At 46.6% G+C, this 21,257-nt stretch overlaps 1 protein-coding gene across 3 annotated transcripts in view; it reads left to right on the forward strand.

Annotated features, from left to right (window-relative positions):
• C5QH8orf34 (chromosome 5q C8orf34 homolog) overlaps nucleotides 1–21,257 on the forward strand; it is a 1,794,780-nt gene that overhangs the window by 415,301 nt on the left and 1,358,222 nt on the right. For all 3 annotated transcript variants that reach the window (XM_069621157.1, XM_069621156.1, XM_069621158.1), the window contains exon 3: nucleotides 7,047–7,178. In XM_069621157.1, coding sequence (XP_069477258.1) covers nucleotides 7,047–7,178 — 132 coding nt within the window. The remainder of the gene's footprint in view (nucleotides 1–7,046; nucleotides 7,179–21,257) is intronic.

Consider the following 21,257-nt stretch of genomic DNA (forward strand, 5'->3'; position numbering starts at 1 on the left):
AGGATTCTGTGTCCTCTTGTTGGCTTCAATGCAGGGCACAGCATGCTGATGAGGTGCAGGGACTGGTGTGAAGTGGCAAGATTCTGGGGAGGGGAGATGAGAACATGGACAGCTGGCCCACTGGGGAAACTGTAGTGGTGGCATCAATGTTGGATTCCACACCTGCTCCTATGTCAGCAGGTCAGGTGGATGTTTCCTGTGCAGTGACCTGTATTAAGGTGGTCCCAATCAATAATCCATAAAGAAACAAACCCAAGAAAATTGAGTAAATACAAGAGCACAAGGACATGTGGAATATTTTCATCCACACCAATGCGCCACACTGCACCCCATTGCCAATGGGGAAGAAAACTGTCAAAAATGGAGGAAATACCCCTGTGTGCGCCAATTCTGCAAAATCGTGCATGGTTCACAAACCACAAAAGAGCTACACACTCTGCCACACACACAGGCAAAGGTGATGTAAAAACAGGAATCACTGCGGTCACCTGTCATCTGTTATCTGTCACCTGGCACCTAAAACAAGACCACAGAAGGGCCTAATCCGAAAATGCCCTTAAAAATTCAGTCATTTACCCAGAGAATTATGGAAAGGAAAGTGTGCTGAATCATGGATTCTCCAGGCAGTCAGAGGAATCCAGGCATCACTGCCTGACAGCTGCTTAAGGAAATTGGCTGTCAAACCCAGTTTAAATGTGTTTTCTTTTTCCTGAGGAAGTGAAAAATCCGCCTGTTTAAAGCATTTTTCTTTGAAGGGCTTAATTCCTTAAAACATCCATTATAAACTCTGTTCATTTTATAGCTTTTAAATAAAAGATTGTAGGTGAATGTTACAGGACCGGTCTGGAGCTAATCAACATTTTAATTCTGATCTGAGAGTGCCTGGCCTGGGAAAATTGACATCTCGGCTTAACACTACTTTGCTACAGGAAGGCTTAAGTGATGCTAATGGTTCCCACATAATGACAACAAGCAGTACAATGGGACCTCAGTAGACTTTCGTCTGGGGCTGAGCCAAAGAACAAAGGACAGGCTGAGCCTTGACCTCTGCTGGGGGGGGGGCTGGAACTTCCCCCTCCAGGAAGGGAACACACCTCCCCTGATCAAAAGACTGGACAACTGCTACCTGAGAAGGGGAGGTTACAAAGGAGATCTTTGATGTTAAATCTTTGTTTGATTAAAGTTTAGAACTCTTTTAACTGAGCAACCTAAAGAGGAACAAATCTGAAAATTGGTAGACAAACTAATTTCAGCCTTGTGATTTGAAGACATTGATGAAACCTGTACCATTTATGGAACCAAAGTTATGAAAAATGTCTTATGGTAGCAGAACAATCAATGTTGCAAACCTACAATTGTATCTACATGATCCACTAATCAGCGCCCAAAGATGTACCGAATTAGAAATGATTAATCCAAACCGTTATAGTTAAAATTCTATAGAATGAGAAAAACAGCTCGGACAAGGACGGGGATTGAATGTGAATGTAGACAATCAAATATGAAAAATATGTGTCTAATTTTGTATTAGGGTACATAATGTTAGAAATGTACATTTGTGCCAAAGTTATGTTTTGGTAGAAATCAAGGTGGGAGTTCTTAAACCCCATCGTAAAGATGACGGCTCTGTTCAAAATGCCAACCAGGACAAAGGACATGCCTGTAGCCTCTCAGACATGGGGGGGTGTTTTTTGAAGTTCTGCCCACGCCATAAACTTTGTAATGTATAAAAATAGGAGTTTCACTACAAATAACGCACACTGCTTTCAGAACCCATCTAGATGTCCGCGGAGCACCTTATTCCAGAACTCTTCATCTTGTAGCTGACTCCAGAACTCTCTGAAGATCCAGATTTCTTTGCAGAATCCAGACTTAGCATTGCTGAACTATTGCTAGCTTGACCCAATTGCAAACCTCCATAACTTAAAAGAATAATTCTGATCCAGCTTGGCTTGCTACCATTAAGGCTTGCCCGCTGAAACTTGCATCCTGAAATGTGCCGTGTCCAGTGAGCAGAAGTGCCCATCCTAATCCAGCCCGAGGCGCAGTCCAAAATTGACCAGAACCGCGCCGCTGATCCAAATCCCTCCAAAGGTGCCTTGCTGCCGGTGGACCTGACCCGATTCCTTGACCAGAGCGGAAGCTCCAATTTAATTATAAAGGACTGTAAGTATAAGAGGAAGAACAGTAACCCATAGCATACCTGTATTGTATTATCCCGATCTCAACCCAACCCATCTTTAATTCAGAACCATAGTATTGTTAGAATCTTTCTTGCGCTGATTTCTCTCATCTGTGTTACAAAACAATAACTCCCTAGTGATTTTGAATGACTAAAGTAATTCCCAGAAATCGAGTATCCACCACAGACTGATTGCACTGGCCACGTAGCTGTGAAGTTTCATGTGTGGCATCCTCTTTTTCATAGTCATTAATATAGTGTAATGAAACCCATCTGTCATTTTTAAAACCAAATTCCCGTTTTAATTTTCACGCCTCTTTTGCAAAAACGCCTCTCACTAAAACCTCTATAACTTCAGTTTTTTAAGATAGAAACGAAATTTCAACTCTCACTGATACCGAAGACCCTTAGCTACATCCACAACTAACGAAACAGTGTATTTGACCGGTTTTTCTCCAATATCGCATAGTAAAAGTTTACTGTGAATTTGCAATTTTAGCCAAAGTTACATGAGTCTTTTGCCCATTTCAAAGTGCTTTTTCCATCCCATCCTGATCTGAAGTGTGTATTGTTGTTTATATTATAGCTCATGTGTGTTAGGACTTGTTTAGAGTTGCGTTCCATAGATTTGTTCTTCATTTAAGCATTTTTGACCATTTTGCAGTATTCATCCTACTAAAAGCATTTATGCTATATTCTGCTACCTTATTGTTTGGCACCATGCTCCGGTGGCCAACCTGGCAGACGCTTCCTAATTAACAGGAGGTTTGCTCATGTGAGCTTGGGCACTTTTATTTGATTTTTTTCACACACAGAATGTCAGGTTAGTGATTCATTTTCTTTTCCTTTTTAAAGTTACCTTAAATGTAACTTAGAGCTACTTGCCCTTCAACCATTCTATCTATTCCCTTGTGTAGTGACTAGTCCTAGACAACGCTGAGGGGCCACTTATCTAGGGTTAGGGGATGGATAAGAGACTTGCCCTATGACTATTTTGACACAATAACTACTTGTATCACATAAAAAAACACAATTTATGATTACTAACCAAATTGTGAGAACAGCTTTGCTGTTTTCGCCGGCTGCTCTCGGCGCAACAGCAAAGTCGTTGCTGTCACAGCAGAATTAAACTAGGTTCAAGCAGGACCACAAGGAAGACTCACCTGTTGTAAAAGAAATAGTCCTTGATCTCACATGGCCTGGCTGAATACGCAATTAGGGTGCAGTGAAAAGTCAGCACAGAAACGTCCTTGTTTCTCGTGGCAGCACCCTTAGGAGTGCTGTGGCCCTGAAGAAAGTGCGACAATCACCATACCACTGAAACCGGTAGACCTGTATAGACCTTTTGCAAGCAAAGGACCACCTTTATGGCACAGAGGGCTACGCAAGTGGATATTACAACACCTGTGAGAGAGATACAATGCTTCAGTAGTTCCTTTGCATGTTGCTTCATGCCTGGAATATTACGAAGTATGGTTCATTGACTCAAAAGAGTTGTTCCATTTTTTACTTTTTTAAAATTGCCAATCCAGGGAAAAAGAATAAAGGAAAAACAGTTCACCTGGAAGGCATTATACACATTTTGGTTAGAAATCACAAGTTGTGTTTTTTATGTGATAAAAGTAGTGTGGGTGTACTGTTAGGTACGAGACCCACTAGTAATCCTTCTAAGTGTGTTTTTGGCACTTTTATTTGATGTCAGGATGCATGGTGAGGATGGAAAGATGGGCGGACTGCCATGATACAGTTTGAAGAAGTCAACTTCTTTCCTATACTCGGGCCTGAGATCTTCATGTGACAGTTTGTTTGTGGCCTTGACGCTGCCCCTGTGTTTGGCTGCACCACGGAAATAACTGGTGCGCTGCCTAGTCAAGCCAGGAATAAATGGCATTGTTCTGATCACTTGGTAGGGGACGACTACTTCAGAACTCATTTTCATCTATTTATTGAGTTTTTAACCCATATTTGATGCTCTGTGTATTTATGTATTAAAAGGCTATTTGGCACGGTAGCCTCTTACACCTGGAGCTCAAACTCCATCTGTAAGTTCTCAATGCTACCAATAGAAACAAATTAATGTTTTGAGTTGCTTGCTGTGCACTTCTGGGAAATGGTATATAGTGGTTTTGATTCCCTGTTGGGGCGGGGGGAGCCTGTTTCATAACCTGGGCACCCATGCGTCTGTCTGAATGTTTTGTGGTTTGGAACTGTGTGTACTGCAGTTTTCGATGTATGGATTCAGTATTTCAGAATGAAGGCTTTTCACAGTTATGTCTAAAATGCCAGTACATTGGTTTACTCTCCGGCATGCTAATGTTCTTTGTGTGTTGCATGCCTCCATACGTGTAGTCACAGTCCATGTATGCTGCCATCTAATTCCACCTATATTCTTCAATATGCTACTTTGCGCAACCGTATCTGGGTCTACTCAACCTTTTTAAGCTTGTATGTGCTCTCTACTTTTAAACCCTACATTGTGTAGCACAACCTATTTTGCTCTTCATTGCAGCTGCATTGCTCCTAATGTTTAAACAAACTGTTTACAGGTCACTTGTCATATTTGTCCACTTACACAATTGTTCACCTCTGCGAACATCTGGGGCCAGGGCCACACCTGGCCCCAGATGTTCATTTCATCCAAATCATGACACTTGCTCGACAACCTTACTAGTGTCTTCTTTTGGGTGGGTGATTAGCACCCCAGAAACTGTGGCAATAGTAGTGGAAGGTGGCGGGCTGGGAGGGAGTCCTACAGGCTCCGTAATGGCAAGAGTTGGTTCCATGACCATGGCACGTGTGCCGGTGCCCACAGAGGTGACTGCAGCAATGCCTTTGGACTCATTGGATGCTGCAACACTGGCCCATGCAGAATGTCCAGATGCATTCTTGCTACTGCCAGGAGCAGGTGGGCTAGGTCGGCTGGGCCTTCCATGGGGCCCTGGTTGTCTTGTGTGCTTGTTGGAGGACAGGAAACATTGCTTCAATGCCCAATTGAAATGTTGTAGGGGGTGGTCTCCTGAAGGGACGGGGAACACTGGGGGCCAAGGGTGCTATGGCCACATGAGTGCTTTGTTCAAATGGCAATGGTATCATGGGTTACTGGCTTGATGATTTGGTGTGATTCTTTGATGTTGGGAATGTCTACCTTTCCTGGACTGTGGCCTCATGTGCGTTACGGTTGTGCAATGTCATGGGTGACCCTGTAGAGCAAGGCCAATGTTGCATGCATGACTTGTACTACTGTCACACGAGGGGTGCCCTGGTAGCCATAGTAGTGTGTGTGTGACATTTTGTGACACTCTCTTCATAGAGGCCTTTCTGGTACCAGACTGTTGCACTTATTGTCTGTTGGGCTAGTGCACCTGCAAATGTCGGATTTGTGCCATGCGTTAAGTGGTTGACTGACATTAGGCTGATTTGTGTTGTGTATGTATGTGTGCTTAGTGTGCTGCCAACAGTTTTAGGTGATGTACCATGTGATCAGTTGTTTGTCCATGTTACTTGCTGTGGCATATTTGTTGTGCATGTCCTACATGAACAACCTCCTCATACTTGATGGTGGGGCTTTTGGGGGGTTCACACCTACCATGCCAATTTATGTACAGTCCTGTGGTGTTTTGTGTGTTGTGCAAATTTCCTGCTGGATGACTGAACGTGTGGATGCTGTCATTATATTGGGATTGGTGTGAAGCAGGACCACGTTTCACTATGTACTCACTTGGATCTTCCTGGCTGCCAGCTCTGACGTCTGCCGATTCAACACCCTCCAGGCCTACCATTTGGAGGATGGGGCTCACTGTCGCATTCAACGATGTTGGCTGAAGCGGCTCTATTGTACCTCCTTCAGTCACTGTGGACTCATGACAGTGATTGGCTTAGAGTGCAAACTCTGGCTTTGAGGTCATTTTTGATGTCCGCACAGTCTAGTGGGACAATCAAAACTGCTGACACCTTGACCCGCATCGCGATCCAGATGGTGTTTTTGCACAGATGGGAGATCTGTCTGTTTTGGGCCCCATACAGCTTCTCAGAATGAGCAAACACCTGAAGTTTGGCATTCGAAGCTGCATTGTTGTGGCACCATTGCTTTGTTTTTTACTACAGACATGTTTTGGCTGACTTCAAAGTTCAGATGGCCTTTCTAAACTGGTGATTTTGAGTGGAATGAGTTTTTAAAGATGGCCACCGCAGAACTTCCCAGAACTTCCCATCTGCAGCATGACGACTTCTCTGCTCTGCTGTAATTCCGCTGATGGAATTACACTGAGTTAAGGCGATAACGGTCATTCCTTTTGACGGATTTACTGTTACCTCTGATGATTGGTGTGTACACCTGTCAACTCCTAATTTGGCGGTTACTCCGCCAGATGACACAGCGGTAAAAGTAATTCCATCCAGCAGACTTACTGCCAATTTCGTGGCCAAACTCGTAATGAGGCCCAACTTGTCTTTACAAATACCGAATGATGTGGATGGAAATAATTCTCTGAAATCTGACTGAAAGTCAGACAAGTGTGGACACATGGATTCAAGAAATGTTTAGTGGGCACTAACAAAAATGTTATTTACAGGTTTGGGACTTGGTACAAGTTTTAATTATAGACACAATAGTTTAATTGTGTATTGTCTTGTGTGCCCAACAAGTTTTTTTTCATTATTTTTCATCTCACTCCTTTCCCCTTTTCTGCTTCGTGGGTCCTTCAATAACACCCCTTAACGTGCTGAATTTTTGTGCATGTGATACAAATTGTCAACAGTTGTAAACCACCTCCATAATGTTTTTTAGAAAAAATTATTTTCAAAAGCCAACATGCCAGTGCTTGCAACAAAACGTATGTAACTTTCTTTTATTTCATTCATGCAGAAAACAAGGGAACAAGACGAGATTTCCGAAGTTATGATAAGCCATGGCAAGGGAAGGCAAAGAAGCCCAAAAAGTCCAAGAGTGACCTGGCCGTGTCGAATATCTCCCCGCCATCACCAGAATCCAAGTCATGTAAGCAACTTGATGAACTTCGAATGAATGTATCTACACTTGATTTTTACAATTGGCAAAGTAATTTGTATTTTGTGATGCAAGAGATTTTGCACAATCCATGCATTGCTTTTGTTTTAATTTATATTTTAAATTGAGTTGTGTGCTTGGGGACCTTTTTTTTTAAAGAGATTAAAATTGTTAGGATAGTGTTTGAAATCAAATAGGTTAATTGATATTCAGTGGTGTACCAGTGTCCTTTGCTAAAAAGATAAAGCCATAGATGGCATCAGTGTTTGTTCTTTTTTTGTACACTGTTGCCACCTGGATGCCCAATGTCCGGGTAAAACCTGCAACTATAATAAGGTTTCACACTGTCAATGTTTTTTTTATATAGTGTACATGTGCTGTTTATGATGAGTTAATAGTTTCCTTTTCTTTTAGGATTATATGTGGGGGAAAGGGTCGGGTTCACTTTGTATGCTTTATACTAAGTGAGGTGTTCATGTGATATGTATGTATAACGTTGTCTGTTAAATGCCATTGAACGGCATGTGTGTTATTCAGATTGCAAAAACGATTGACATAAATGAATAAGAATGGTTTGAGGAGATCATTTCATCATGAAGGAGCTATTGCCTCCTATTGTGGGCCCTGGGCTTAGTGAGTTTGAATGAGTGGAATTCACGGAGTGATGGGGTTGTCCTCGTGCCTTTAAAATGTAAAAAGCTGATGTGTTTGTGCAGGTGCATGCATATGGAAAATCGCTTGCTTTTGGGAGCCTACACCTCCATGACAGAAAGGGGTTTGAAAGCTCTGTCTAAATTTAGGAATGGTTATTTGGGCTATTTTTGGCAAAGACAATGTTGTGTATTCAATTGCAACTAAATTCCCAGCAGCCATTGAGTAGTCCATGTACTGCCCGATTCCCTGATCTGTCCCCTTCAAACTGTCTATCAGACCCTGCTGTTGCCACCTTCTGACTGCTTACGCCTGCTGCCTCTATTGCTATTCAGCTGCCTGATCCTGCTGCCTGTCACTAGGGTGCGCTAAGAAGCCTTTTGTGAGGCGTGATTGCCTTATGCTGCTGCCATTTATGTAAGCGCACCCCCCCTTTGTGATCAGATAGTCACATCCCCCTAACAAATCTATTTGTTGACACCTACACCATAGATCAGCTGCCCAATCTCTCAACCCATGAGGTTCACAGACTCAGTCAGTCCATTTAACAGAGACCGGGGGCAAAGGGTGAGGGAAGAGGGAGGGGGAAACAGTTAAAAGAGAAGGGCAAATGGTAAGGGCAGAGACACTGGTCATCAATGTTTGTAATGAATGACCATGCCATCCTCCTCTGGAGTCTCATGTCAACTAAGGAGCTCCTTCTCTATGCCCCAGAGCAGTAAAACAAGACATATCATGGTTTACACATTACTCAGTGCTCCAAGTGATTTGAGGAACATTTTGCAGGCAGAGTTGAAGACCAAGTTCGGGGATTCCATTTCTTCCTAATCCTTCCACCTTGACCTACAAAACCGCTTTGTTACACGCCTGCATGAGATTTTCATGCAGGCTTATAACAAATGGATTCCTGTGGAATCCGCCTGGATTTAGCACAGGTTACCAGCAGCCTAATTCCATAGTAACCAATTGTAAAAATCTGTCTGCAGTGGTTGTAAGCAGCATTGCCTTCTTTTACAAGATGGATAGCAAAAGGGTGATTTCACCTGTTTTTACGGTTTACTTTTGCACTATGGTTTGCAAAAATATGCACACAGGTGACTGCTGTGTCTAGTGTTACCTTGGACTGGAGCAAGCTATCCCTCGGCCACGCTCCTTCTCTGTTTCATCTGCCATATTCTCAATAATCATGCCAGCGCCATTCTGAAAGCAAACCTTCTCTATTGTCTCTTTCCAGATTGTGTGCTGGGTTTTAGAAGGCCCTCCCCTTCCTCCCTCCGTTCCCCGTGTCCTTAACTCCCTTTTGCCTCCTTAAGGTGGCACTCCCCTTAAGGTGATCCCACCCCATTTCATGTCGCAGCAGTGTCCCAAAAACACACAGATGTTATCGATCATTGGTAGTCCCCTGCACACAGTTAACATTTCTTATCAAATGAGCCCGCAACTGTGCTTTTGAGGAGCCCTACAATGGACACACCTTTACTTGATCAAGGAGATTAAAAGGGTTACAAGATGTGTCCTGGTTGTCTCGCATGTAACTATTAACACATCTCAAAGGTTACCTGAAAACCCACTGCTCTCCCTCTAGTCTCTGGTATGGGTTTTATACAGCATAGCATTCCAGCATAAGGGCATCTCGGTGCTATCGAAAACTCATAGGCAGACATTGGGCCTCATTACGGTTAAACCAGCATGTTGCCGCCGGACTTGCAATATTTACCGGTGCCTGGCTTGCCGGAAACACCAGGGTATTACAACCCCGGCATTCCGGGAAGTCAGGCTCCGGTAAATGTAAATCCCCATTCCCATTTGAGTTGGACTCAATGGGAATGGGGACCATGGAAGCACCGTTAACGGTGCCGCTGCTTCCTTGAAATTCTGTGGCCGGGTGCCGTTCTGCTTGCCAGGTCTGATCCTGGCAGGTGGCACGGCACCCGCCCATAGTCGTACTGTGCCGGTCCGGTAACAACGGTGCCGGTAGGCTTACCAGCAACTTTGATACTGGACCCGCACAGTTGGAATGAGGCCCACAGTAGGTAAGCAACAATGAAATAGCACAGCCATAATAATGATTTTAAAAGATCGGTTTTAGGTTTATGAGAGGGGCCAGTCAGTTATATTCAGTTCATAACAATAAAGGGAGGTTGTTCCAAGCTTTCGACACTGAGGCAGGGAATGAGCAACCTCCCACTCTCCCCTTATAGGCTGAGATCTTCAGTTAGTTTAAGAGTTTTGAGCAGAGAGCCCGCCTGGGAAGATATTGGCAGATCCTACCTGGTAGACGCATGCCGTTTTCCTGATGCAAGACTTAATGTAATGCACAAGCATTTCAAAATGACTGGCTATTTAGGTGGGAGCCAACGCAGATGCCAAACCCGGGGAGACCTGGTCAAATCTATGCAGTCTCAACAGGAGTCTTACAACCACCAAAAGGACTCTGCAATCAAAGGATTCACGCAGCAGAAATCCATAGATGCCATTGGCAAAATCTAACCTTGCTGACATGAAAGTACTGACTGCCATCGCACGCTGATTAAAAGGATAATCGAAACAGAGGGTACGATTTGTCGGTCTTTTACAATGACAGAACCAATCTTTGGAAACTGTGATCACCTGTGGGGCCATGGCAAAATCTGGGTCCATGATAACTCTCAGATTTCTAACTAAGGGGATTTGACTCATGCCTATGCTGGGACTATGAATTTGCTTTTGATAGACTTACTTCAATCAAATAATGACATTTACTTTTAGATCAAGCCATGTTTCCCACATAAAATGGCAGCCATACAATGTTCTCAGAAGACACCATAAAGGTGAAGTGAGCAGACTAAAGATGGAAAGGTCCTAATGCACTCTACTAGGTTATCACAGAAACTTTATAGGCCCATACCGTAAATCCTTGCTCTTTTACATAGCTAGGCCAGGCTCAAGCCATAACCTGCACCAAAAGCACAAGAATTAGGAATACACCCGCAAGCAAAATTAAAACATTCAAGTGATTTATTTTTTATTTATTTATTGGGGATTTATAATGTTGCTATACAGCAAATGGTGTTTCAAGGCGCAACAAGGCAAAAGGAGGGTGGAGGGGGAACAGGGATGAAGAAAAACAATGCTAAGGAGGGAAAGGAAGTGCAGGTCGGAGTGGCGAGTGCACATTTGCTGGGGGGAGAAGAGGGCCCATGGGTTAGGCAAGTGCTAAGGGGAAGCAAGGTGAACAAGTGCCAGGGGCATTGCAGAGAGTGCATGGGAAGACTGGTCCACGTGGAAGTTTGAGGACGGGGCTGGATTGGCTCAATACGGGTGCAGGCCCAGCTAGGCTGATGCAGGTGGAGGGAGCCTTGCAAGGCAAGTGCAGGTTAGAGGGGGGAGCGGCTCAGGGGAGACCAAGTGCTGGGATAGACTTGTCGAGGAGGGCCTGGTGCCCTGTATGAATCAGAAGGAACCAGGCCGCCAGTCAAGATGAGACAGAGGGGCCATTAGCAAGGGAGGGGAGAGGCAAGTAGGAAGAGAAAAGGAAGGTCTTGAGAAGCTTTTGGGACTTAAGGAGATCCGACTCTAGTCTGAGAGGGCCAGGGAGGCCCTTCCAGAGGGAGACACCTGCGGAAGAGCAATCTACCCCACTATCTGCTTGGCAAAGCATCTCATCTGCAGAAAGTTGGAGCTAGAAGACCGAAGGCTCTAGCAGGGAGGTATTTAGGGAGAGTTGGATGTAACGCTGCCCCAGGCCCCAGAAAACCTTGTGAATGATGCAGAGGGTCCTTTTTTAACTCAAGTGATGGGATGCACATTTTATTCACTTGCGCAAACAGTTTTACCCAATTGTACGTGGACGCCTGGCGGGACAACCTACAGCTACATACAGGTAAGGTGGTATGGGCGAGGAGTAAAGCCATGACTGTGCTCTGGTACAACCCTGCCAATCCTGCTTTACTATTACCTACTCTTACCATTAAGCTGTCTTGCACTGTACTCTTTGTTTTGCTGTGTATTGCACTTGGATGGATTGTGCAGATTAGCCTATAGATTGCATCTCCAAGAATATGTGAGGGTCAGCCTATGTGTTGCGCTTGGACACATTGCAAAGGATACTCCTTTTACTGCTCCTGATGAGTACTCAGAAGTAATTTACAGGGTAGCCATTTTATGCACTTAGAAGATGGTTAAGCTAGCGTGTGTGTCGCACAGAATTGATTCATGAGGATCACAAATACACCACACATATGAAAACATGAAGATTTTTGAGGGTAGCCAAGGTGTTGCATTTAGAAGAATGCTAAAGCTAGCCTATACGTCGCACACTATAGATATGAGGATCGCAAATACACTGCTCTTACATAAAGTGAGAGGGTGGGCGATGTATTGCAACTGAATGATTTTAAGGGTAGCCAGTATGTTGCAGCTGGAAGAATTGCAATGCTAGCCGTATCACACTTGTGAACACTTGAGGACAGACGATTTATTACAATTAGAACAGCGAGGATTAGCCAATGTGTTGCACTTGGAAGGAAGAATTGTGACGTTTAGTCTATGTATGCAGAGGTGGACTGGGAACCAAAAGAGGCCTGGAAATAATTTTCAAAGTGGCCCCAAATTACACAATTTGGTCAAGCCCAACCCTTTTCCTATGAGAACATTTGGAAATACCTACACAAAAATGGTTCACGGTGTAGAGGCCTATGGGAAATCTCCAGAGTTCCCTATAGGCCAGTCCACCGCTTTATGTATGACAATTCAGAAGTATTGTGAAGGTAGCCAAGGTATTGCACTTTGAAAGCATTAAGAGCAGCCAATGTACTAACCGCCCCATCTTTTGCTCCTCTCCGGACTACCTCCCAAGTACCACACAAGCTCTATCGGCCAGACAAAATACAGGCAAAACACACAAAACAAACATCCAACAAAACAAACACTCACAAACAACAATCCCTGACACTGGGCCTTAACCCTCTGGATACAAGCCATTGCAAAGAATCAAACTCAATTAGAAAACAGACTCGCACAGGACGCCAGGTCCTCCTGGTTCCTCAAGCATCAACAGACAAGTACAACTTCTATTCTATCCCCTTCCCCTCACTAACCCGCCCTGTCCTTTCTTACAGAGCCACGCGAGCGACTTAGAGACTATGCCAATGCACGGTATGAGACAACTTAACATAGCAATTCACAAAGGACATCTGCATGAGCACATCTCAGATGCGCACACCCAGGTGCCCTCCCTCCATGAACAAATGTGCAAAGATTGGGCATTTCTGTGCATTTCTAAGTACATCCCACATTCATAAATGAGAAGGCCCCTTAATGTGCACAGAAAACAAAAACCTCATCCAGTTACTGTTTGTAACAGTTAGAGATGTATGCAACAATGCATGAGCGGGTCATTACCGATCCATTTGTACGTTTGTTATGTGGGGTAACAGTGGTATTGCGCTTTGAAACACCTTGATGTATAGGCACATTATAAATGCCCAATAAATAAATAAATAAATAAAATGGACCACCGCAGCACCACTTGCACTCCTGTACCTGGAAAAGCTATAGAAATATTTTTCAGCATTTCACAGCGACCTGCCTTTTAAGGCACATCACTTTGAAATGCATTCCCAGGGACGATGTGGCTTCTTGGAGCCAATCATACACTGCTGTGGGTTGTTTTCTCCCAACCCCATTTTAGGCAAGAGGGCAGTGAATCGTTTGTGTTCATGCACAGCCCACAGGGATAGGCAGGTTACCTCTTTGAATACTGCGACAAATGCATTGCTTCCTCAGTGGTTGCTTTCTATTTTCTGATTTTTAGAGAATTGGGCACAGAAAAAGTTATGATCCAGGAAACGGGCTCTCTATAAAGTGTAAAAATGTAACAACAAAATATGTGACTCAGACTAGTCATTTCAGGTGGCGATTTAATGGAGCATTTTGACTACTCTTTATTACAGCATTTCAATACATAGGTAGATACAAAATAATTTTAAAGCATTTGTGTTTCTTCACTGGCCTTTTTAGTGGGCATGTGAGGAAGAGCCCTGCTGGGCTGCAGGGGGACAGAAGTTAGACCATTTTGCAGAAAATGACTTGAATACCTGAAAGATTATTCTGATTTCATTTCTCTAAAGGACTGCCGGGTCACAGGTGATGTATTTATTTGATTCCAATGCCACAGAAGAGGTTCAGGCGAGACCTCCATAAAGCAGACTACAGTAGATGGAAAGCACCAGGTAAGAAACTGCACTACCAGGCGGCCCAGCCTGCACATTAGGCAGCTGGACCAGTGTGACAGGTTCCCCGGTTAGTTCACTTGCAACGCCTGCCTTCCAACCACACTCGCGCCACTGTAATAACCAGTCTAGCCTGCTAGCACAAAACAATCTGGTTAATGGTTGTTACTTGAATAGTGTAGCCGTTGAACGTTTTTGCATTTTGCCTAGATTTTCTTTTTGGTGTAACCCTATTTTCTTGAATGTTCTTTAAAAACAAAATACATAAAAAGGCAAACATGTGGGGGGTGGCGGTCAGGAAAGGAGTCACTCTTCAGAAGTGGGCTTGAACCATGGTCTGCATAATAAATTAGCAAATCACTTTATATGGAATAAATTATGGCATTCCAATACAATAGGAAATTAGCCACTTAGCTGTTAAAGGTCTACCGCTTCAGCTCAGAACCTTTTTTTTTTTCAATTTGTTTTATTGACAACATACATATAGGGCTGAACAAAACGGTCCGTTCCACCAGTAAGACACAAAAAGAGGAACAAGTTGTCGGTTTTTCCAATAATAACTCCCTTCCCACCACCCCCCCCCCACCCTCGCCCAATTTCAACATACCAAGTTTTGAGGATTCACGAAAAATAATAGCTCTGGGGAGAACGATTGCTTGCCAAATACCAATTAGACAAATCACTTGACACAGTGGGTTCAGATCGTGAATTAGCCTTATGGAGGCAACCTAAGATACATTCTACAGGCGCATAGAAATACAATCCTCATGGAGAAGAACTGCAGTCCATTCTTGCACAAATTCCGTCATGGTGTCGTTCGTTATTGCGGTAAGCTTTTCATATATGAAAATCGACCTGAGTTTGCAGAGCCATTCCTCTTCGGATGGGGCCAATGCACCTTTCCACTTTTGGGCGCGCGCTAGACTGCCCGCTCTCAACATGGCCCCAATGACCTTAGGGAACGCATTCAGTTCTGTCTCCGGCGTGGAGATGCCCAGGAGGCTTTCCAATGGCAGTAAGGTCGTGCAGAACCCCTCAATTTCCTTAATCCAACTAAGTAGTTCCGACCAATAAACCTGAATGACTGGGCATTCCCACCACAGATGAAACCATGTGCCTCGTTGGTGACAACCTCTGGGGCAAAAGGGGGACACATCCCTAAACATTTTGGACAGGGTGGCCGGGGGCTGTGCCATGAATGGAGAATTTTGAAGCTATGTTCCATAGCAGCCGTATATAGAGAACCCGTGAAAATGCATTTAAAGATTGCCCTCCAAGTATGGTCATCCAGAGGCATGCCCAGCCTAGCTTCCCAGATCTTTTTGAAAGGTTGTCTGCCCTCCAGGTCCGCTGTTATCAAGACGCTATAGAACATAGGTAAGGAGCCCTTCCGAGTTGTGCTTTTGGCCAGGATAGTCTCGAAAGGGGTGAGGGGGCGTTTGAGATGATCGGCCCAGCTAGGGTGGGTCAGGATCCCCTTCAAGCGTAGGTATTCGAAGACTGAGGGAGGGTTGTCTGCAAATGTTTCGGTCAATTTGTCATATTCTATAAAGCCCTCCTCACGATACAATTGCGAGATTCTCTCTAGGCCCATGTCTGACCAAGATTGGGTGTCTCGGAATCCCTTGGAGCCCAGATCAATAGGGGGGCCCCAGAGCGAAGTCAGGGGGGATGGCCAAGAGGATAGCTGTTTGTTAGCGACGTTAGGCTTCCAAGCCGCCCAGAGGGCCGCCAAGGTGGGCTGAGTTCTGAGATGTGAGGGGAGAGCCCTGGGGGGGCCCACAAAAGGTTTCTAACTTTTCTCGTGTGGGCATGAATGTCCTCAATATAAGTCCAATATGTTCCCATGTCATCCCTCATATGTTCCAACATCACTCGGAGCTGGGCTGCTTTATAATAAAGCCTGAAGTCCAGGAGACCGAACCCACCATCTGACTTTGGAAGGGTCAAGGTAGAAGTCTTGACTCTTGTCCTTTTGCCATTCCAGATAAATTGGAGGACCTGGCATTGGAGTACCTCAAAAAAGGCATCGGGTATCACCACGGGGAACGCCGCGAAGAGATAAAGGAGGCGGGGCAAGATATTCATCTTCACCGTAACCATGCGCCCCAGCCAAGAGAGTGTAAGGGGAGCCCAACGTTTAAGGTCACTACTAACCTGAGCCAAGATCTCCGGGAAATTGCATTGTTATAGTTGGGAGAGGTCTCTGGGGATGGTGGTGCCCAGGTATCTGATGGATTCCCGCTCTATTCTTACCCCCAGTAGTTCGGTGCTGCCCTCAATATCTTGTTCCCCTGGACCCATGGGCATTATGCTAGACTTGGACGTGTTTACCTTCAGCCCCGAGAAGGAGCCGGAATAGTGTATGAGATCAAATAACCGTGGTAGGGAGACCTGGAGGTTCGTTAGGTAGCCCAGGATATCATCTGCGAATAAGGATAGTTTAAAGTCGCAGTCATCACACCTTATCCCTGTGATTTCCTGGTCTGTCCTGATTGCTACAGCCAGAGGTTCCATCGCCAAGGCATATAAAAGGGGAGACGGGACATCCCTGTCGGGTGCCCCTGGAGAGGGAGAACGGTTCTGAGGTGTCTCCGTTGACCAATACTCTCGCTGAGGGGCCGTTGTAAAGTGCTGCGATCCACCCACAGAAGTTGTCTCCCAACCCCATCTTGCGAAGAACTCTGCCCATGTAAGGCCACTCGACACGGTCGAAGGCCTTTTCTGAGTCTAACGAAAGAAGGTAGCCTTCCACCTCTTGTTTTGAAGCCTCATGCACGAGATCGAGGGTTTTCCTAATGTTGTCTGATCCCTGGCGCCCCGAAACAAAACCCACCTGATCGCCATGTACTAGGGAAGGGAGGAGTTTCGCCAACCTATTTGCTAGGAGTTTAGCCAGGATTTTAACATCAGTGTTGAGAAGGGAAATGGGGCGATACGATTGGCAATAGGCGGAATTTTTTCCCTCCTTGGGGAGAACTACAATCAAAGCCGACATCGCGGGTGGGAGGGAGCCCTGATTCAACGCAGCATTGAACATCTTGGCCATGAATGTGGCAAGCGTGGACCGATAAGTTTTATAAAACTTGACTGAATAGCCATCGTCCCCTGGGGCCGTTCCGCTTTTCAGCGAGGATATGGTATCTATTATTTCTTGTGGGGTTATGGGCAGCTCCAGTGACTCAGCTTTGTCGGGGTGGAGGCCCGGGATCGGGAGGGAGTCGAGAAAGCTGTCAACCTTGTTCACATCTCCCACGTATTCCGAGCTGTACAGCCTTTCATAATATCGCCTAAATTGTTCCGCGATTTTACTATCCCTCACTGTCGAGTCCCCCTGCGGGGTGTAGATGGAATTCACCTTTCTGCTGTTTCTGAACTCACAAAGCCTCCAAGCCAATATCTTATCCGCCTTTTCCCCCTTTTCCATATATTTCTGTTTTAAGAAAGAGAGCTTCTTTTCCGTCTGTCCCACGAGGAGGTCCGCCAACTTGGCTCGTAACCTCTGCAATTCCTCCCATTTCCCAGGGAACATCTGTGTTTTGCCTCCCATACTCCCATGACCCCAACCTCACCGTTATCATTGAGGGAGAAATAGTCCTCTATGGCCACCAGAAGGGATTGGCGGACCTCTTTGTCCTTTAGAAGGTCATTACACCTCCACCGGGAACCGACTGCTGGGGCAGGGGGCAGACCCAGTCTAATTTTTACCATGTCGTGGTCAGTCCAGGGGACAATCTCCACTCCCGAATCAGTGACCTCCCCCTGAAGCGAAGTCTCAACCAAAATGTAATCAATACGGGAGAAAGCTGCATGGGGCCTTGAGTAGAAAGTATAGTCGGGATTCCGACCCTGCTTGGAGGTACATGTGTCACTCAGGCCCAGTTCCCTGTTCACTTCGCGAAAGGCCACAGCAAGTCTCTTGTGAAGGCGCATGTTTAGCAGATTTCCTATCCCTCTCGGGGCATAGAACCATATTAAAATCTCCACCAACCAATAGGGTACCCTCCGAGAATTATATTATTATTTCTTTCATTCCAACCCAGAAGGCATCCTGTGCTTCATTCGGGGCATAAATACACACCAGAGTAAACAGCCGGCCCCGCACCTCCCCCTTAACCATAAGATATCGTCCATCTGGATCTGATTTCAAGACTTTGAACACAAAGTGGGCCCCGGGGGATACCACCAAAGCTACTCCTCGCTTCTTTGCCTGAGAAAATGCTGTGAATACCTGTTCAATGGTTTTAGCTCTGAGCTTTGGTTCCTTGCCCCGAACCCAGTGAGTTTCCTGTACAAATAAGAAGTGAAGCCGGAGCCTTGCAAATTCCCGCACCAACAACGACCTCTTTGTAGGCGAATTGAGCCCCCTCACATTTAACGATCCCACTGTCAAGTATTGGAGCAAATCATCCATTAGTACACTGATAAAGGCTCGTAGCTCCCCTCGAAAAACAGCAACGGTTCTTGCTCCCACAGTGCTTGCCCACCCCATTAGAGGCTCGTGAAAGCCCTGGGGGTGCGTAGTAGACCCCAAAACTTGGCGTTCCATAACTGTAACTCCAAAATCCCAACACCCTTAATTTCCCCCCTCCTCCACCCTCCCCCCGATCGCCTGGCAGGTCTTTGGTGTCATCCTATCGCCAACCAGGCCACCATTGTCTCCCCCTCCGGGCTCACTAACTCTTGATTAATAACAACTCGAGCCCTCCCCTCCCCCTGGCTCATCCCTGGGTATAAACAATTATTACCCCCATCCACTCACAAAGTCGATTACGGGCTTTTTCATTGAACACCACAAGCCCTTTCATGTGTCCGGGAGCTCCGGGGATGCCGGGGCCAATCTCCTGAATTTCCTTTGGCCACGAACCCTGCGTCTTTCCCTTGGGGCCCTAGTCCCTTTTGGGCCTGTCGGAGCTCGCTCACCCTCCTGGTCAACCAGTTCCATATTCAGACCAGCCAATAGTTCGCCTGACATTCTCTGGATGTCGTCCTCCGTCACCAGGGCATACTTATAGCCTTCAAACTCAAAAGAGAGTGAGAAGGGGTACCCCCACATGTATCGGACCCCCTTGGACTGGAGCATTTTTGTCAGCGGAGAGCATAGGCGGCGCCTTGCCAATGTAAAAGCTGACAGATCCTGATAGACTGAGATTTGGGCCCCTTCCCACTCCACTGGGACTGTCTTGCGAGCCAATTCGTGAATCTTGCTTTTCTCGGCAAAATAGTGAAAGCGAACTAGAATGGACCTGGGGCCTCTGGAGGGTGCGCCCGCTCTGTGGGCCCTGTCGATGGTGGGCACATTCGTGTTGGCCCATCCGAACAGCAAACCGACCACTGCGCTAACAGCTTTATTAATGTCCGCTTGTGTTTCACCTTCGTGCTCCGGGAAACCTAAAAAGCGCAAGTTACACCGACGTTCCCTGTTCTCTAAGTCATCCAACTTCAAGGCGCATTTCTCTTCCCTCCTTTCAAGCTCCGCAAGGCGCATATCGAATTGGGTCTCGAAGATATCGTTGGAAGCAGTGTGATTCTCGAGCGCGAGAACTCTATCGTCTATTTTGTCAACTTTCTTGTCCAGGGTGTCCAGTCGCAGCGCTATATCTGCCCTGAAGCCTCTGATTTCCTCCAGGAGGGCCGCCATGCCCCTGGTGACAGTGCTAGTGTCTGCAGCTTCCTGGTGTCTGTGCCGCCATTTCAGGACGTACTTGGGGGCCCGGGGACAGACGCCGTAATCTCTAGTGCCTCCTTCCAGCTCATAGGCCCCCCCTGGACATCTCTCACTCGAGGGGTCTGCCTCCAAAAGGCGCGTGTTCAGGGGGCCTCACCTCCGGCTTCGCTAGGGGCAGGGGCTGATCACTCTGGAAGCACAGGGAACGAAGACGCTTCGCAGGAGGTCCTGGTCGCTCACAGGCTCCCCCTTGTAGGTGCAGAATGCACCGCCACAGGTCTTCCACCTCGTATCCGCACTTCTGAGTCTTTCCTTGTCCTGTAAATGGGATCTCCTGTGGCATGCGTCTTGACACACCACCACAGCCAGGCGGGAGATGCCTAAAGGATTGGTCGCGGGCCCTCTGCCAAAGAGTCTATACTGTCTATGACTGGCAGTTTTCCCCGGGGGGTCCCGCGGATGCCAGGAGACTCCCTCAATAACCCTCCCGGTTTAATGGAAGGGGTAGTGGACCACCCCCTATGTTACTCTGTTTCATCCCACGATCTTGGAGGCCCTCAGGGTGCCGTTCGGGTCTCACCGTGATGTCCTCACCTCATGGCTGGTGCCACCCCGTAGGGTTGATGCCGCATCGGATCTGAGCGGGCCAGGGGGAGGGCCCCGCCTGCCGTCCTTGTGCCTCGGGTCCCTGTCCAAGCTCTCCACTTTCGCACCTCTCACGGCGCAGTATGCCCTCGGCGGGGGCTCTCTTCCTCTGCCCGATCTCGCTCTCCACGGGCCTCGAGGCAGCTCTTCAGGCACAGGGGGACCCAACGAGAGCGGGCTCAGCTACTTTTAAGGCGCGTCCTGCCACCACTACCTCCCTCCAGGGAGAAGGGGGAAGGCGCCAGCCAGCGTCGCTCGGCCTTGCCACAGGCCGCTCTCAAGCCCGGGCTCCGCGTAGCTTCTCGTGGAGCCGCGGCACCGAAGGGGGGAGGGGTCACTATCCCTCGAAACTAAAACGGGTCGCGGTTTCACGGCGGCTCCACCACGGAAGTCCAAATTTCGGGGTGATGTGCCCACCAACGATGGCAAGGTGGGGGTATGGTCTACTCCTCACTCTGGGGGTGCTGGGGGGGCTCAAGACCCTCAAAAGGTGCCCTTCGGAGGAGACGAGCTGAGATGCTTCAGCACATCTCTGCGCCCCCTGGTGGATTCTCAGAACCTTTTTTAAAATAAATGTGATTAAGTCCACATTCAAATCCTCGTAACGTTTCTTGTTTGTTAGATGTGCCAACAACAGCTGGACCTCCCCCCCCCCCCTGCCCCATCTCCACATGAAGGTCGTTCCAACAGGCATCTCTTGTGGGTTTCTTGGGAAGGGTTTAAGGAGATAGAAATGTAACATTTATTTTCTAAAAATGTCTTCTAAAAATGCTGTCAACAAACGGTTTGAAGCCCTGAATTCTCCCTCTTCCATGCTTTACAAAACAGGAATTAAAAATCAAAATGTTTACGATTATCACTGGTTTACTAACTGGTGGAAGTTTTTTCCATTTT

The sequence above is a fragment of the Ambystoma mexicanum genome, chromosome 5q (genome assembly GCF_040938575.1).
Source record: "Ambystoma mexicanum isolate Mex_15411 chromosome 5q, UKY_AmexF1_1, whole genome shotgun sequence".
In the NCBI taxonomy this organism is placed as follows: Eukaryota; Metazoa; Chordata; class Amphibia; order Caudata; family Ambystomatidae; genus Ambystoma; species Ambystoma mexicanum.